The 19,464-nt window shown below is 37.2% G+C and overlaps 1 protein-coding gene across 3 annotated transcripts in view; it reads left to right on the top strand.

Moving 5' to 3' along the window:
- CCSER1 (coiled-coil serine rich protein 1) overlaps positions 1-19,464 on the top strand; it is a 708,879-nt gene that overhangs the window by 273,772 nt on the left and 415,643 nt on the right. For all 3 annotated transcript variants that reach the window (XM_040599449.1, XM_040599460.1, XM_040599455.1), the window contains exon 6: positions 935-1,145. In XM_040599449.1, coding sequence (XP_040455383.1) covers positions 935-1,145 — 211 coding nt within the window. The remainder of the gene's footprint in view (positions 1-934; positions 1,146-19,464) is intronic.

Genomic DNA, 19,464 nt, shown 5'->3' with positions numbered 1-19,464 from the left:
ACCCTCATGGTAATAAGTAAATAAATAAAGTTCTTAGGTCTAGTCACAGTTTCCTGTATTCCAGCTTCTTTCCATTGGATTTCATCCCACTGCTGTGCTTCTCTAAGGACAGCTGGCTGCATCATCTCTGTACTCTCACAGTGGGGACATTGCTCTGGTCAGCCATGGGGATTCCCTTTGCCTTCTCTTTGGAAGACTGAGCAAAGCTGGCTTCTCTTAGCCTCTCCTCATTTGTTGTGCGTTCCAACCCCCTCACCATCTTGTTGGTCTTCACTGGACTCGCTCCAGCATGGGGAAGTCTTATATCTTGCTGTAATATTGGAGATCATATGTACGCAGCAAAATAATGGTATTCCATTACCTCTGAAGTCCATCATAATCTTCCTGAAGCTTTCTGTTTGTTGTCTTTAATGGATTCTTAGCCACTTCAATGGCAACTAAACTTCAGAGTAAGTACAGTTTAATTAAATTTCAAATTCCATTTTAAATAAAGCAGGTTCATCTTATGTCACTGGGCTAGCTCAGAAGAGAGTATTTTCTTTGGTGGTTTTCTTTTCTGTTTGACTTCGAAGTCAAAGCATAAGGAGGAACATGATTTCGCTTTTGAAAGTGCATGACAGATTCATTTTTTCATTAACTGAAGTAAAATAGACCCATAACAGCTTTGCCCATAGAATATTTTGTTTTAAGAAAATGGCTTTATTTTGAAGGGCATGGGACAGAGCATGGTTTCAATTCCTGTTGAAAATGGTACATTTATAAGTGCATATTTTATTGCTAACACCATATGGCTACGTGTACTTTATAAAGGCCATTCATGCTAGCAGGCTCAAAAAGTGAATGTGTAATGTGTCTTTAAACTCAAACTAAAAGCCTAAAATTACTGAGTTCTTTTTCATATTTCAGTGTTGATCTTTCTGTTTTGTCTTGTAAGGAACCTATCTCTGAAGCTGTCAAAGGAGGTTGACCAAGGAGAAGCCAGGTACCCTCGTGTTAGCCAGCTGGCTGGCAGCCCATCTGTGGAGTGGCCTTTTACTGGTCTGGAAGAAGGTGGAGGCATTGAATCTTTGCCCTTCAGATTGATGCTGCAAGATTGCACAGCTGTAAAGACATTGCTTCTGAAAATGAAGAGAGTTCTTCAAGAGGTAATCACCCACTCATTTCTTAAATTAATAGCTTTCAGCATTAATGAGCTAAGCAGCAGAAAAGGGTCAGAAAAGTTTATGGACTTGATGTCTTTTAATATGTCTTGAATATACGGAATTGATGCAGAAGTATAAATAGTAGTGCCTCAACATGGTGGAGGTCAGAAAGTTTATACTATAGTGGAACTTAATGGATACTGCCATCTTGGTGTGCAGAGTGTAAAGCTTCTCATGAGCTTTTACTAAAAAAGAGGCAGGGGAGACAAACTGCTTTAGATCAGATTGAATTGTATTGTTTTCCTCTAGTATTTTAGAATTTTCAGGGTTTTTTACTACATTTATTAATCAGTATGAAGTTGCATGCAATTTATTCAGTGGAGAGAAGCAAGGGAAAAAAATGTTCTCTTAAGTAACAGTACTAAAATTAAAGGTTACTAGCTTGAGTTTGTAAATGGTGGCTGAAATCAGATTTCTTAGGGCTTTCTAAAAATTTCAAGGGTCCTGGCTTGTCCTGGTCTGCTGTATTCTTCTGCTTCCCCCATGGACTGCTGGTGTTGCTTTGAAAATTTTCTTTTACGTCCAGTTCCCTTTACACTTTTAGAAGAAAACAAATTGGGTTGGGAATTTATTTTTTTTTTTTACACTTTTCAGCTGTGAGGCTTTGACTTAGATACATTTTTGACAAGCTTTCATCTTTGTTTATGAACTACAGCTTGCATCTTCTTTGAGATAAAGAAGAAAGATAATTTTTTTCTGTTTGTTTTTTATCTTTTTCGTTCATATTATTACAGAATAATTTAGGTTTAGAGGGGCTCTCTGGAGGTCCAACCCCTCTTTCTACTCAAAACGAGGCCGACTTAGAACAGGTTGTGCAGGTCCATGTCCACCTGTTTCTGGTACCTTAAAGGAGTTTCCACATAGTCTCTGGGCAACCTTTCCAATATTTGACTACATTATTGTATTTTTTTTCTCGAAGATATAACCAGAATTTCACTTGTTGCAGCTTCATCGTATGATGAAGTGCTAGTCACTTAACTGGGACATTTAAATAGAATTTGGCAAGTTTGTTTTTTTAATGTTGAATTTTTTATTGTCTTTATCTAAATTCAACAAATTGTTGAGCTGTCTGACAAGGTTTTTCAAAGATTTAGCTATGATAGCTATCCATTAGTTCTTCTAAATAACATGTTTTTGTTGGATGTCAAGCCTCATACTTTCCAGTTCCCTTCAGTTCACTAGAAGCATAATGTATGCAATTGGACTGCTTGATGAACTTCTGTTTTGCTGAATGTGGAACTGAAATCATTACTTCTCCATCAGTTCCTGCTTTTATAATGTTGGAATATAGAGTGGATTTCAAGGTTCTTGTCCACTGAGAAGGATTTGTAAGGCTATTGTATATGGAAATAAATAATAAGAATCATAATATTACATGACATAGTTGTAAATTTCAGCTGGTGACATTGGAAGCATGCTCTGTTGCTTCTAGTGTGAATAACTCTGTTTTGCTCAGAAAAGTTCTTTTTTACCACAATGGTAAGTGTAAGAATTTTATTTTTAACTTACCAAGTTCCATTAAACTTGTGTAAGAATCTACTGTGATGTTCTATATGGAGATATGTTGGACCTTGTAATACTTCATCTTTAAAAACATTCACCAGGTGATCTCCACAAAAGGAACACAAGAGTTCTTGTGCGACTTGCTGGAATTTCATGTCCTTGTGTAACTCACATAGTTTTTGTTTTATTTTTTCATCTTAATCATTCAGTCTTTTACTTACTTGTTGCATAGTACCATATAATTTCCATCTCTCCAGCTGACTGTAACACAGTGTGATTCTCTGCTTTCCTTTTCTTTTTGTCTTGCCTTCATAATAAAATCAAAATGGCCTTTTTCTAATTCTACAGTTGGATATTACATGTGGTTGCATATATAAGATATATGTGCTCTAATTTACCTCCCTGTTTTTCAGGACCTTTGAGATGGATTATCCTAGTAGTAGTACACATTGTTCCAGTATACAGCTAAACAAAACTTTTACATAGCTAGAATGAAATGACCAATCTGAAAACCTTTGCTACCTTGAGTTGCTATTTGCATTTCAGTTTTTAAAGAGCAATTTGCATGGTAACGGTGATAGAAAAGATATGAATACTGTTAAGTGGTACGGGAGTGTAATTTTTAGTAGCCCCATCTGAGAAATAGCTGTTTGAGATGTAGTACAGTATTTGAGTTCTACTGATATAAATACACGTAGTAATTCTTGAAACAAAAAATTACTTTTTAAGGTAATTTTTAAACTACATCATTTTCATATCTCCATAAAGAGTTAACAAACTCATCCACTATACAGGCATTATTCATGGTGAAAGAGCAGTAACAACAACATATTCACACAGTCTTATAAACACATTAAAATATTAGGACTTAAACCAAAACTGGAGTATGATCCAAAAGAACATAAATAGCTAGTTTGAACATCCGAAGAGAAGATGACCTTGAAATATATTACAAATTTGTATTGGAATGACACAACTTGATTATCTTCAGAAATACAGACATTTATACATTTATGTCACTTTTAAATTATTAGTGAAAGATTTCAGGAAAATATAATTTCATCAAATTGAAATATTGTGTTGAAGAATCTGATAAATAAGTCATCTGAGCGTATTTGTCAGGCAGTTTCCATGGAGAAGGTACCCTGCTTCCATTGTAACCAGATGTAATTTCTTCATCCAGAAATCACTTCTGCCCCAACCAGTATTATAAATCAAACTCACAACAGTACAAAGTAAAAGACATAAAAGAAAAATTCTTCCCTTACCATGGAGCTTTCATGTATTTTTAAATGTAGTCAAACATAGTTCCTACTGACAGGCTTATATGGTATAGAAGTGAAATATTTTTTGCCTATAACAGTATAAAATAAGTATATTTATTTATAAAAATAATAATATGTCACATGTTTTCATGCACTTTAGAAAATATACAAAGCATACAATCTACATAGGGAAAAATTACGTAAGTTATTAGAAAAAAAGCTGCAGTATTTCTGTTTTATAGCTGATGTTATCCATAGAAGAAGAAATTACAGTAGTGTACACCTCTATTGAAAAATAACTGTTAATTGACTTTAAATATTATCCCTATTATTCAGTATAATCCTTCTTCATAAGCACTGACCACTGCATCTGAGGACTAATTTAATTATGTTCTGCCAAAATGAAATACTAGCTAGTAAGATATGCCGCTTTTTTTTTTTTTTTTTTTTTTAGTTGCTTGTAATTTAAGAATCTAAATGGAAAAACTGCATGCAATATATGCTGTACTGTGCTGCAGATTTATAAAGCTGTGAGTTTAGCTTGTTATTAGTCTTGCGAAAAGGGAAATTGAAGACATGGCAGTAACTTGCAAGATTGAGAATGTTGTTAGGTAATGTATTTAGTAAAAGACTAATGAATGATAGTTCGATTAAGAAAATTAATTACCAATTCACTTCCAGTGAAAAAGCCTTGAAAACGTCTCCTAAAAATTCTTTATAGCTTTGGCCATGCAAGTCTTATAAGGCAAGTTGTCCCTTATTGCTTTGAGAACCTCATTGAACAAGGCTGAAGATAGTATGGAGGAGCACATGGAGAAACTTGTGATCCACCAGATACTGGTCCAGAAAGTACATCTGAATCTTTTCAGCAGGTTTTTCTCATGGATGCTCTATTTCTGACAGAGAAATCTACAATAAATGGAATAAACAGGACTTGTGGGCTGCAAAGTTTCATGCAAAAGCATTACCAGAGATTAGCAGCACAAGCAGCTTGATAAAAGCCACTTCAGCATATAAGACAGTACAAGCTGTCGTGTAGCCTGTCTGTGATTTACCAACAGTTCTTGGTCTCCCTTTTCTCTCTGTGTCACAGATGTTTATTGAACTGGGTTTCTTTCCTCAAAGTTTACTTGGTGTTGACCTTTTTCTCAGTAATAACTCTTCTCATTCAAAAAAAAAAAAAAAAAAAAAAAAACACAGTTGGATGGACGAAATTGCTAGGTTTGCCCTCTCTTAAGAAATTAATTCTTCACTTTCTGACTTTAGGCAGGCCTTTCTGCTCTGAACTGGTCTTCAACTCAGAATCTGTGCCATCTTTTCTCCCTCAAATGCCATGCTATAATTTCTACATTTCTGGCCACTAATTACTTTCACGTAGTCAGTGAGGTTCTAAAAATTAGACTGTAGCTTCTTCCTCACTTATTGCTATCAACAATAACGACTATGTAATGACTCTTTCCCAAATGATATATGGGCTTTCCTGTACTCTTCCAGATGACACTGGAATTATTTCCTTCTATTAACTTCTTTATCATTTGAATTATGGCTAACTGAGGCAATGTTGAAGGCTGGCTAATTGGGAGGACATTTTAGGCAGAGATATATGAAGAAAACTGATATGGTTTTGTGCCTGGCCAGAGAGGGTCTTTATGCTGAAATAAATGTAGTGAAAAAATACAGCTATTTTGGGAAGGAATCCATGTAGTCAGTGGTAATGGTTTTTTGTTCAAACTTGAGATGTTGACTTGTTGACTGTCACAGTAAAAAGAAAATCTTGCCCACATTTATGCTTATTTCTACAGGTCACATTTTCCTTGTATTCGTTATGCAATATATAGGTTAACAACTACATAACTCTACTTTTAGATATATTTATGAGCTATCAGAAGTGACCTTACTGGTTGCTAATCTAAAAAATTAAGGTACGTTGCCTTTATGTTTGTGTAATTTGGAATATAAATTATTCAGTGCATGCCCCTGCTTCTTTCACAGTTCTGCAAAACACCATGCAGGCTGTGAAGCTTTAGAAATTGAAGCTAATTGCCATGATTAGCAATAGAGCTAAGTTTCTCTGGACATACATTGCATACTGTGTTTTACTAATTAATCATTTATTTTACTGAGGGAAATTGCAGCTTTCTGTGGCAGTTATTAAAATTCAATGTGTCCATACAATGTTTTTAGATTGCGCTTGAAAAAATGAGAAATCACTGTGAAAATTATGAGAAATTTCACTCATATGAAAAATCACTGAGAAATTATGTGAAAATCACTGTGAGACTCGTCATGACAGTTGCCTGAGACTTGGGCGACCAAGTGAGACCACTCAGTCTGCAATTAGTCTGTCAGATATCACTGGCTACATTATTTCTCTGCATGTATCTTTCACCTCATCAGTAAAAGAAGTGTAATTATAGAGTCTTTTTTTATGCTGCACTTGCAGTCTACTAATGGTAAGTACTAAGAGAAAGCTAAGTGTTAGTGATATTTTGTAGCTTGATTGCTAAACAATATGGAAGTGGCCTTAAACTATGGTTTTTGAAGACATGAAAGTGTTTCCTGTAGTCCACTATGAAATGTATTGTGTTTACTAATGTTGTCTGTTAGCCACTTAAGAAGCAATTGTGAGTTTAATACACTGTAAAATACTGCAGGTTTTTTTCCTTTAAGTAACTTTGTAATTAACCACTGTAGCATTACTGATTTATTCAACAACTCTGTATTTAATGCAGTCCCTTTTATCAAGTAATTCATGCTGGAAATTGGTAATTCCTTCATTTCATGGTGTGTTGACACTGCATATACCCATAAATTTAAATAACTAATAATAAAAATGTACTAGATTTAGTAATAGGATTTAACTTTATTGTATTAAATTGCTTTTTCACTCGGAAATATACACTGGCATACCCTGGCCCAGCTGCTTGCAAAGAGAGAGCAGAACATCCTATTGGCATCATATTTTCTGTGTATTTTCTATTAGCATATCTCAGGGTAACGGAGTACATTGCGAGCTGGTGGATATAATCAGATGTTCACTCTTTGGCAGTGAAAGTGTTTTGTTCTAAGATTACCCATTATAAGGTATTTAATAAGAACAAACAAGCCCAATGTTTGTTATTTAGCTAGACATGCTCAAGGTAAAGAAACAACTTTTTTCCCCCCATTTTTTTTAGGCAAGCTGCATAGGGCAATTATCATCTGCAACAGTACATCATATGTGCTGAACTTGGCATATATAGCGCTCTGAAATAGGTTGTAATGTTGCAATTTTAGTCCCAGTCCTATTGCTTAGGTTTCTTAGCTGAATAAGCCTTAGTTCAGATAATAAAGAAATGTGCTGGAAACCTGGCAGACTATTTTACTATGTGCAATATACATTTCAGTGTGTGCAACATTTAAAATTTCTCAAAACTATTAACAGTTATTTAATGGTACTTGGGAGGCTATTCACCTGGCAGATCAAGGCGTGTTCTTCACTGATTCATTTAAAGAACTTGTTTGCTAAAAGTTGAGCAGTTTGGGGAATGATGTAAATATGAAGGGTTAAGAAAAAGATTACATATGTCTATCATGTAGGTTCGGAAACATTCAGTCCAACCATAAACTTAACACTGCCAAGTCCATCACTAAAGCATGTCCTGAAGTGCCACAACTACATGTCTTTTAAATACCTCCAGAGATGGTGACTCATGACTTCCCTGGGCAGCCTGTTCCAATGCTTGATCACCCTTTCAGTGAAGAAATTTTTCCTAATATCCAATCTAAACCTCCTGTAGCACAACTTGAGACCATTTCCTCTTGTCCTGTTGTTTGCTACTTGGGAGAAGAGGCTGACACCTACCTGCCTACAACCTCCTTTCAGGCAGCTGTAGAGAGCAATAAGATCCCCCCTGAGCCTCCTCTTCTCTAGGCTAAATAGCCCCTGTTCCCTCAGCTGCTCCTCATAAGACTTGATCTCTAGACCCTTCACCAGCTTCATTGCCCTTCTCTGGACATGCTCCAGCACCTCTGTGCCCCTCCTGAAGTGAGGAGCCCAAAACTGGACACAGGATTTGAGGTGCAACCTCACCAGTGCCCAGTACAGGGGATGATCACTGCCCTTGTCCTGCTGGCCACACTGTTTCTGACACAAGCCAGGCTGCTGTTGGCCTCCTTGGCCACCTGGGCACACTGCTGGCTCATGTTCATCTGCCACCAGCCAGCACCCCCAGGGCCTTTCCCACCAGGGAGCTTTCCAGCCACTCTCCCTGAGCCTGTAGCATTTTGTGGGGTTGTTGTGACCCAAGTTCAGGACCCAGCAGGCACTTCTTCTTGTATGTTTTCACATATGTTGTCACTTGGCCTCAGCCCATTGCTCCAGCCTGTCCAGACCCCCCTGCAGAACCTTTCTGCCCTCAAGCAGATCAACACTCCTGCACAACTTGGTGTCGTCTGCAAGCTTACTGCACTCAATCCCCTCATCCAGATTGTTGATAAAGATATTGAACAGGGCTGGCCCCAATACTGAGCCTGGGAAACACCAGTGTGAATGGCCCCCAACTGGATGTAACTCCATTCACCACCACTCTTTGGGCTCAGCCATTCAGCCAGTTTTTTTACCCAGAGAACAATCCACAGCAAAGAGTATGTCCAGCTAAGCCATGAGCAGTCAGTTTCTCCAGGCGAATGCTGTGGAAATGGTGTCAAAGGCTTGACTAAAGTTCAGGTAAATGACATCCAGGGACTTTGCCTCATGCAGTGAGTGGGTCATATTGTCATAGAATGAGATCAGGTTCATCAAGCAGGACCGGTCTGACTGGGCCAGATCACCTAGTTGTCATGTATGTGCTGTGTGATGGCACTCAGGATGGTTTGCTCCATAACTTTCTCCAGCCCTGAGGTCAGAGTGACAGATCTGTCATTCCCCTGATCCTCCTTCTGGTCTTTCCTATAGATGGGCTTCCCATTGGCTGACCTCCATTCTTCTGGAACCTTCCCAGACTGCCAGGATTGCTAGTAAAGGATGGAAAGTGGCTTGGTGAGCACTTCTGCCAGCTCCCACAGTCCACTTAAGTGGATCCCATCCAGCCGCATAGATGTATCTGAGTGGAGCAGCAGGTCACTAACTGTTTCCTCCAGGACTGTGGGGACTTCGTTCTGCTCCCCATCCCCATCTTCCAGCTCAGGGCATTGGGTACCCTGAGAACAACTGGCCTTACTATTAAAGACTAACCTTAAGTACCTCAGCCTTTGTCACTATGTTCCCCCCCACATCCAATATAGGATGGAGATTCTCCTTAGCCCTCCTTTTGTTGCTGATGTATTTAGAGAAACATTTTTTACTGTCTTTTACCACAGTAGCCTGATTTAAAGGTCTAGTTGGGCTTTGGCCCTTCTGATTTTTTCCCTGCATAATCTCACTAAATCCTTGTAGTCCTCCTGAGTGGCCTGCCCTTTCTTCCAAAGGTCTGTCTTTTTTCTTTTTTCATACTTCCCCCCGCCCCCCCCCCCCCCCCCCCCCCCCCCCCCCCCCCCCCCCTTCAAGTTTCAGCCAAATCTCTCCATTCAGACCTAGGCCAGTCTTCTTCCCTGCTGACTCACCTTTCGGCGCACGGGGTGGCCTGCTCCTGTGCCATTAAGATTTTTCTTCTTGAAGAATGTCCAGCCTTCCTGGGCTCCTTTGCTCTTCAGGATCTTCATAGTTTACAACAGGCAGTCCTGACAGTGTGTTAATTTGCTGATACTCTGAGTACTTAATGAGTGTGAGGTTACAGGCTGGGACTAGCACATAGCTCTGAGGTCCTGCAGAGTCACACAAATCTCAGTTCAACCAAAAGATCTTCTGAAGTGGTCCAACCAAGTTATCAGTTCATTTCATTGCCCATGTTCATGATGTTCTTTTGCAGGTCACATTCAGAGTGTTTTTGAGCCACACTTAGAGATTCATAGTCTCAAATGCATACACTTAATTTTTAATACTGAAAAATGGAAGTTTTCTATCCTCCATTTATGTTCTGTTTGTTCTGCTGCTGATCTAGTCACTTAATCTTTGTAGACTACACGTGTCTGTGTGTCGCAGTCTTACTAAAACCACATTCACAGTGAAACACATTGTCCTCCCAGATGTAGAGAATACAAAGATATACATGTCTACTCCATGTATTCAGAAGGGAAGTGATTAGCTTTTTTCTTACTTCTCCTGTGTTTGCCTGAATGAAACATTTTCATACAAAAGTGCGATGTGCTCCAGCTCAGCATGGACTTGCATAGCGTGCTGCCCCAGCATTCTCAACAGCCGAGTCTTAATGGCACCTTGCAGAGAAGCATTAAAAATAGCAACCCCATTAATATGTAATGTCCCAACATCAGCAGTTCTGTGCAATTGGCTGTGATTAACTTGTGGCTGAAGACCATAAAGCTGTACAGCTACAAAAATGAAACCATTTTCCCATTTAGTACTGCCATGGTTTTGATCAATTGCTGCAGGTCAGTCAGCTAAATCCCACCCAACACTCCTTGGCAATGGAGCTGATCTCACCAATTACATTTTTTTGATAAATCCGCAAATACTGAAAAGTGCATTGCAAAATAATGAGCAAGCAATGGAAGAAATCCAGATTGTCTGTAAAAGCCTATAGAAGTGATTGATTATACTCAGTTGTTAAGAGTTCATGAGTAATTTTGAGCTAAATGACACATTTAGTACAGAGGGTAGATGGAAGAGTTTATGATAAGAAAACGAATAATACTGCCAGATTCAACAAATTTATCAATGAGTTATCCAGTTCTTTTAACAAAAAAGAATGGTGTGATGATGAGTACACAACACCCAAGCTGCACTATACTTGAATTTCCTGCAAATGTACTTGGGTTATAGATATGAAAATACCAACTCGTCAGTTTTGTAACAAAAGAGCATTTGATATGAAGCTTATAGCTGATGCCATTGCCTTCAAGTCTAGTAGGTTAAAACCAAAAAGAATTATCCTTATTTAAATAGCTTCTCAAATTCTGGTTTCACAGTCCTGTATTCCTGCTATATTAAATTTTTTTCTTCCTCATGATAAGTTTCAGAGATTTCATGACATGGAGAAATGAGTAGTTATATACATAAAGCAGTAGAACTGATGATATGCAACTGTTGCCATAAATGGATGTACAAGAAAAATAAAAATGTAATAGATAAAAATGTAGGTCTAGTATTCAGGTAGCGGAGTGCCAACCATGCATGTAGTTACCCATTTCAGTATTTATGTTTGTATATGGCCATATAGATGATTTGGCAGAATTTGAATTTAATTTCTTAATTAATTATCCCTTACTCTTGATCAGCCAGAATTTATGTAGTGAGTGCTAGTGTAGTTGCAGGAGAAAGTCTCACAGTTCACAGCATGGATCTTGGCATAGCTCTGTGCTGCAGATTTATTTAATATTTTCTCTGCAAAGTGCATGCCATTGCTTTGTAGCCCAGGTTATCAGAACAGTGCTGATCATTTTCCTAGTGGAAGAAAGAAAATATATGAAAAATGTTGATATAGCATGCTTACATAAATTCATGATTTTGGCCAAAATAATAGTCCTGATTTTGTGCAGTTTGGCTCCACTTCAATTCATGAAGTTGATCTGTTTGAAAGGTGACATGATGATTCCCTGTGGCAGGAAAGGAAACCTTTTTCTGGAAAAGGATGAAGAAACCACACATTAGGGTTATATCCTACCCCTGTTTTGTAATTGTCCAGTGTCAGCTGGTAGTCACATGTATTTTTTATGAACACACTGTGTATATAAAGAAACATTGCCTATGTCCAACAATCTATATCTCTCTCCTTTATATACCTTAATATTACAAATACAGCAGTTCTCTGCCTTTGGTCAGAGCCTCAGCTGGGTATAAAATAGCATGGGCCCATTTATTCCAGCTGGTACTCGGTGCCTTCTCAGAAAGCATCTCTATTTGTCTTTCTTTCTCAGGTTTTCATGTTCACAGTGAGTTTCCCTTACAGAGACAGTAATGATCCATGTGATTAAGAACTCATCAATGAAAAATGCAAAGTTAGCTCGTGCCTAGGAATGTTGTAGGGTTTTTTTGAATTTGAATTGAAAACTCCTTTGTTTTTACTTCTGGACTCAAAATTTGAGGTGTCAGGTAGAAACAATATCCTCATTTACGAGTTTGAAAGAAAGGATTCTTCTTTTTATCAACAGCTCTTATGTCAAATATGTGTGAAGATAATCTAGATAGGAACAAAGATATGTTTGGAAATAACTGATGTTGCTTCGATAGAAACTGACCATGTCATAAAGCAGCTAAGCAAGGATACAGTTTGATGACTTACCTCTTTTAAGCAGGCTAGAGATAACTAGAATGAATGGTTAGGCCAGGATCACTTATATCCTAGGATTTTTATTTCTCTTATGTGGTTCTATTTTTCATGTTTCTATTGGGCAAATAATTTTTGATTTTTTTTTTTTTTAGTATGAGGTAAACAGCTCTTGGGTCACAGTTATAATATGTCACTGTAGAAAAAGAAGACCAGGTTTCTATTACTTGCCACCTCATGCAAAATCTCTTCTAAAAATTATTCTTCACTTTTGACTTCACTGTGTTATAAATTCAGATCAGTGGTGAAATAAATGCTTGAAGCTCCAGTGTATAGCCATGCCAGCCTTGCTTATCTGTGTAAGACCTTTGCTTCTATTAAACTTCTGGCCATAGCACAGAGAAAGCAAGCAGTTTGTGTCAGTCTGTTTGCTGTGAGAATGAGCATTTCTTTTCCTCTCCATTCCTTACGCCCCTGTGAGGTTTGAAGGCCTAGCAGGGTTTTTTCCATCTACACTTTGTGGTGCAAGTTTGGATCAGACTGTATAAACTGGTACTCCTGGCCTGTCTGATACTTCAGTTTCTCATGCACAGGGCTATGGAGGAAAAATTGCTTTCAAAATAAGATTAGCATGGTGCATGTAGAGAGAGAAAGTTTATTGTGTTTGGATGTTTTACAGGTAAAAGATTACACCATAATAATCACTCAAGGTCTAAGCAAATCAGAGCTATTAACCAGTTGGTCACACTCATGTGGGACCTTTGCTCATTTGCCCCATCAGAAGGAAGAGCTTTGTATTCTGTTTGTGTAGGCTGCTTTGACATTTAAATAGAGTTAGCTTTTTTTGAGTACTCACACCGAGCATTCAAGGTAAAGTTTAAGATAACCCAGGATAAAAATACTGCTAATCATACTGACCTTTGTAAACCCAGTCAGCTATTGTAAGCATATGCTGGCTAGTTCTCTTTCTCATTAAAGATCTCTTTTAAATCTCATTGAGGCCGTGGAGAACTCTGCATTGATGTTAGTGAGCTTTGGATAACTCCCTGAATGAATTAGATAGTGACATCAAAATGAATTTCTATTCAGTTTTTATTTGTATGTGGTTGTCACTATAATTCACATTCCCATGGTGCCAGGCTGCCTTTTTTCATTGCGATTGTGGATGTCTTTGTGGGTAAAATGTGGGTATATAGCTGTAAATTATTTATATATTTTTACAGTTAATTAGTTAGGAAGATACATGTGGCTTTGTAATATGCACATGAGCATACAGTTCTCACCTAAAATTAGCCCACTGTCTATTGTTAATTACACTGACGGTGATATTGAATTTGCTGCTAAAAAACTGAAACCGTACTAAAAACCCGTAATATAATTCCAAATAGAAAGTCTTTTAAAAATGTATTTCTAACATTGGTTTATATACTGATCTTCCTTACCCTGCGTCATTCCATCTGTCATTGGACTGTTCCTTCACAACTGTTTTTTCTAATGAATATTAAATTCTATGCATTTCTTTTTACTTTTGTGATTAATCTCTTTCTTAGTTGTGCCTTTTTTATTGAAATGCCATTATGTTTTTACAATGCAGACTTCAGAACTATTTTGTCTGGCAGTTTTGCAGGCTGTATTTTACAGTATACTCTAGTTCCCTCATGCAACAAAATATTTGAGTTTTCATTTGTTTATATATTTGCAAAATTGATTTTTTTCCCCAAAATTTAAGCATCTTTCTGTTTATCTCATGGTTATAGCATGTTTTAGCAGATTCTTGAACAATTTATTAGGGCAATTTATTGGTTCAAAATGTAATTGTTTACTGTTTATATCCCAGCTTTTCTGGAAATGTAATTATGTACTATTATTTGCATAAATTATTTTCTCATATTCTAGTCACTTTAGGACTTGCATTATGTGTAACCATTGGCTAGAATTAGTAAGAATTAGTATACAATAGTGTAGTAGTATTAGAATTAGTACACAATATTCTTCTCATTATTTTGATATTCGGTTTCCTCCCCCCCATATGTTTCTGTCTGAATACTGTAGAGGATCTTAGAGAAGCTTTTTTTAATATATTGACAGCATTTAAAGATAGAAAAAATAGAGTTGCATGAACACCAAGTTTCCATTGTATCCTTAAGCAAACTTGGATGAGCTTTGGTCCTATAATATTTTCATAGCATAATAAAATGGTCTCTGTAGTATTTATATTGATAGTTTATAAGTGATTTTCAGAACTATGGACAGATACCTGAGATGCAGTGTGGTCTTACAGATGCTACTGGAAAACAACTGAGATTTTGGTAGTTTGATAGGGTGTCTTATAGAATATGTTTCCATCAGGGATGGATTAAGGCACCCTGAGCATGTAGTATGGTGGCAGAATCACCCCACGTCTTCAAAGCCAGTGCTTACTTGCATTGTTCATGTAGTGGACCAAAGTATAAATATATATATATTGAGTCTTCAAGAGCATGTTTTTCTCGTGCTGAGTTTTATCTTTTAAGGTCTCATTTAGTTTTGTCTGTACTGTGGTTACAGTTAAGAACTGCATTCTATTTTCTATGGAATAACAATGGAAATGAACCTTTTTGACATGCTGAGAACTGCAAATATGTGCTCTTCTAGAACTGTTTCAATGTGTCAGAATAATCAAAATTTATATAGTCATAAACTAATTTTTCATTCATATCTTCTTTATGGGAAACGCAATACCAGCAGTGAGCTTTATTCATGTGTGTCATTCAGGAAGGCATTCTGTGCAAGTTACACCAAAAAAACCATCTAAATTGCATCCATCTTGGTTTTAATGTTGAATTGCAAATTCTTGCCATGATGTGGAATATAGTTTCACAAAACAGAGAGCATGAAGCAAAGACACAAAAATAAGAACAGAGGGAAAGCAGTGAAATATGAACTAAATGTGTGCAATAGAAATGCCTTGCTGGAAGGGCAGTTGTTTGAGCTAGTCTGGCACCCTGACAGGTCTGCTTCTGTATTTGGTATTTGCTGATGCAAGTGATTTATCCTGACAGTAACTTTGCCAGTACTGCAAGAATCCTATTTCACCAAGATTACACCTTCTCCCTTGTTACTAAGAACCAATATGCTTTGTTCCTTGTTTGTGGATTTCTTGACATCTGTCTTACTGGTCTTGCAGTGGTTTGTGTGTGTATGCAAGTGGTTTTCATGAACTCCAGATCTAGCAGCTGAGCTTTTTAGCTTTCTTAATTTTATTTTCTTTTTTTTTACAAGGCAACATTGCATCATGTGAGAGTCGAGCCTCTGGTTTGCTGACCCAGTTACTACTAGTGTTAAAAGTTTTATCGCTTTAACATATCAAGAACTAGGTGGGGTTTTTTTTCCTTAAATACTGTCTCCTGTTGTAAAACTGTGAGCTCTAGCTGCAAGAGAAGGCAAAAAGACAAAGGCTTGGCTAGCTCAGATTAGCCTGAAAGTACACTTTGACCCATGACATTACTTAGGCTCTTCTTGTTCATCACCACTAGAATAAGTTGACTCACCCGCTTTAGAAGGAAAAAAATACCTTAGGAGTGAATAAATTAAAAAAAAAAATGCTGTGTTTGTAATTATCTAACATGCAGGATTTATTCTGATTTAGGAGGGTGCTGGCAGTGAGAAAATTAACTTAAAATGTGCGGGTTTTTTCCTTTCTATATTAGGTTGTAGGGCAGAGCTTTGTCTAGAGAGGTTTTAGCCAGGCAGAACACACTGATAGCTGGTAGTATTGGCAGAGGAGAGAATATTGTGCACGGCTGGATATCAGCAAAAAGGATACTTGTACCAAAGCACAGTGTTTACTTTCACACCATGATTGGCAAAATAGAGCTGAAATTAAAATAATGGCATTAATGAAAACTGGGCTAAATTTTTAAGTAAAATCAAGCAAAAACTGAAGTTGGTTTATTTTTGTGATTTTTACGTGAACTCATTCCAGAAATTCTTAATTTTCACTAAAGACAACATACCTGAAATCTGCCATTCTTTTCATTTTCAAATACTAGTCTGCTTCATCTCATGGTCTTACAGCATAAGTAATCAAAGATTCACTTGTGCATTTTTTGCCATGGATGACTGAATTGCAGTTTTCTACTTCAGTCCAACACACAGCAGCTTAGTTGCAGCATGATGTAGAGCCCTTCATGGAACAGATGAAGTCGATATGGCAACTTGAATTTGCAAGTTGTGAAATAACTAGTGCACTGCACATGGACACACTCCTCACCCACTAACCACCTAGAATGGCCCGTAGAACCTGCCTGGACCAGCCATCCAAGCTGGACCACGACGTGCAATAATTAGAGTGCTGCACAGCAGGCACTACTGACAAAACATCATGCTTCTGTGCTTGTTTGTAAAGCAAATGTATGCACTAACACTGACTTCTGTAACAGTGACTTTTTTTTTTTCTGCAAAGACTGTCTATCTAGAAAATAATGTTTTTGAAGCAACTTAGATTTCAGTAACATTAAATAGTGGGCTTAGACCAGTGATTGTGGTACTTAACTTATGCTGCAGTAGGTGAAAAGAAAATCATGGTTGTATGAATTTACAGTTACATTCGTTTAGCTGCTCTCCTGCAAAAGAATTTACAGTTACATTTGTTTAGCTGCTCTCCTGCAAAATGTATTCTCCCCTCCCCAAAAGAAGTACTTTGGTGGTTTTTTTTGTTTGGATTTTTTTTTTTTTTTTTTAAGTGCAGAAGACCTAGTTTAAATTTTGAGAGCTAGGGATCTCAACAGTTTGACAGTTTTCACATCTGAGGCCTCTGTGGGCACCAAGAAGCTTCTGTGTCTCTGTGCAGCACAGATGCATTCTGAGCGGTGCTACGTTTATGACTCCATTCTTTTGCATACTAACATGAAATAGGGCAGTCATCAGTTTTGTTTTGAAAGTCTGCCTATTGCAGTTGTTTTGTCTTTGACTAGAACATGAAAAGATCCTTGGCTGTGAAAATTAAAAAGCTTTCTTGTTGCTGTTGTCATTTGATTGATTATAGTATGGAAGCGGTACAGCACAAGTTAGCTCAGGCTAGTTCTGTTTACAAAGTTAATCTTTACCTGTAACTACAATAAATATTGTCATGCTCTAATGTGATCTTAAGACCTTCTCAAGCCAAATCAATTCTGGAAGTTAGATATTTGCAAAGGTAAGTTCATGATGGCTGTGTGGCTCTCACTTGTACTTCCCATGCACCATTGCATTTCAGATAGGACTTTGGGACAAAAGGCTCGTTAAACCTGCTTTCAGAGGTACAGATGATGCTGTTCTTGGTCTGCATTTGTCATCTGTGCTTCAAATATATTTTTTTTTCTCCATGAATGCTTCTGTACGTTGCGAATGCTTGTGAATATTTTGTGAATGTTGCAAGATACCAATATTTTCCTTTTATTTTACTCTATCCAGGGGTAGATTAATTCATAGTAAATTTCTGCTACTGTGTATCAGTGGCCTCTTGCTCTTCATATGCATATCACTTTTTGTAATATCCATCTTTTCCAGTGACTGGTACATAAAAGGTCAGTTCAAGACTTTCCATTAAGCATAATAAATGCCAATTGAGAGAAGTCTCCAAGACAGTTTTTCCATCTCCTTTAAAATAAATTTTACAGGGGTTAATGTAGAATCATAAGCCTTTCTTAAGTGTTTCTGTTTTTTTTTAATCTATCCTCTAAAAATTAGTAGTTTATTGTACGGTTACTAGAGAATTTTTTAGGACTTGAAAAACCTATGAAAAATTTAGCATTTTCTGTGGGAACCTGTATATTCGCTTTTTGTGTTTTCACCTTCACTGATAAAAAGACAGAAACAGGTCAGTCACTAAAGTCATACAGCGCTGTGTTTAGGGCACATACATGCTTGTATGCCAATCAGTGCTACACCTTGTATAATCTTTACAGGTTATAGGTTTTGCAAGCCATACTGCCCAAATGTTCACATAGTTTTATATAAAAATGGTGATGTTGATTGCTTTCAAAGACAAAACTGAAGTAATTTTGACATGCATGCATATATACATGTATATATATATATAATGTCTTTTGGAAGTAGAAAGAAGGTTTGCTTAAGTTCCAGTAAATGCAAGATAAAAACTGGTATATATATCCTGAATTATTATGTAGTTTTGAATGAAATCATACCTTTAAGACTAATCTTCAGGAATTTTAGTACTACCTGAAAAATTTGCAGTTGTTTATTTGTCTTTGTGTACTGTTAGGTTTTTTTAATAGGATGGCTTAATCAGATGCTGACGATAAGAAGCAATAGACTTGGACAGAAAAGGCAAACATAGCTTTGGAAAGAAGGAAGAAAAATGTATACTATGCAGAGTCAAAAGGCTTCTCAGATTACCTGAGATTACCTCTGAGCTACTTCTTGGTGGGAATAGTTTTTTAAAGAAATAGGTTTGTGTGGGGGATGAACAAGTTGTGTAAAACTTCCAAGAGGCATTTTTAAGTAGACAGTTTTACATGCTTAGCAGCTGTTAAACTATGTCCACTGTTAAATGCCTTCGGGGAGCAGAAGCAGTTGTTTTAGAAACAATATACAGAACGGCAAGAGCTTGGTGATTTATTCTGCCAAGCTGCTGCTTCTTTCTGTTTTAAAACTTCTAGCAAATGTTTCCTATAGTCTTAGTTTTTCATTCTGAAAAAGATGATGGAAGCCCAGGAGATTTTCATCTGGTGCTTTCTCATTCTCTCCTATAAAATAGTTTACTCTATACCAAGATTAGAGCAGATGAATTGGGATAGCATCAGTCTTTCAGTATGTGTCAATGAAAGGAGCAGCTGGTAACTATTCTTAGAGGAAGCCCAAGGAAGAAATGATGTTTCATTTCCTGCCTTGCTCTTCTTTTGAGCAAGGGAGAATCAGGAAAGAGAAGGTTTTGTATGATTCTTGAAAGAGGAAATCCCAACTGCAAGTTGGGAAAACTAAACCTCTGCCTTGTCTTGATGTATAGCCTCAGCACCTGTATGGCAGGAAGGGAGAATCTGCTGGGCAGTCACCCAGAGAGTCATTAGAACAGAGCAGCTTCTGGGTAGAACAAGTAATGTTGGAGGAGGAAGTAGATTTATTCTTCTGCATGGCTGAGTGCACACCAGCAAATTCTGACTTCCTTCTGCATTTTCCATGTACTAAAACCCCTTTATTTATTTTCAGATT

Source organism: Falco naumanni, chromosome 1 (genome assembly GCF_017639655.2).
Source record: "Falco naumanni isolate bFalNau1 chromosome 1, bFalNau1.pat, whole genome shotgun sequence".
Lineage (NCBI taxonomy): Eukaryota > Metazoa > Chordata > Aves > Falconiformes > Falconidae > Falco > Falco naumanni.
Note: the sequence above shows the minus strand (reverse complement) of the source record. Positions and strands in the feature narration are given on the sequence as shown.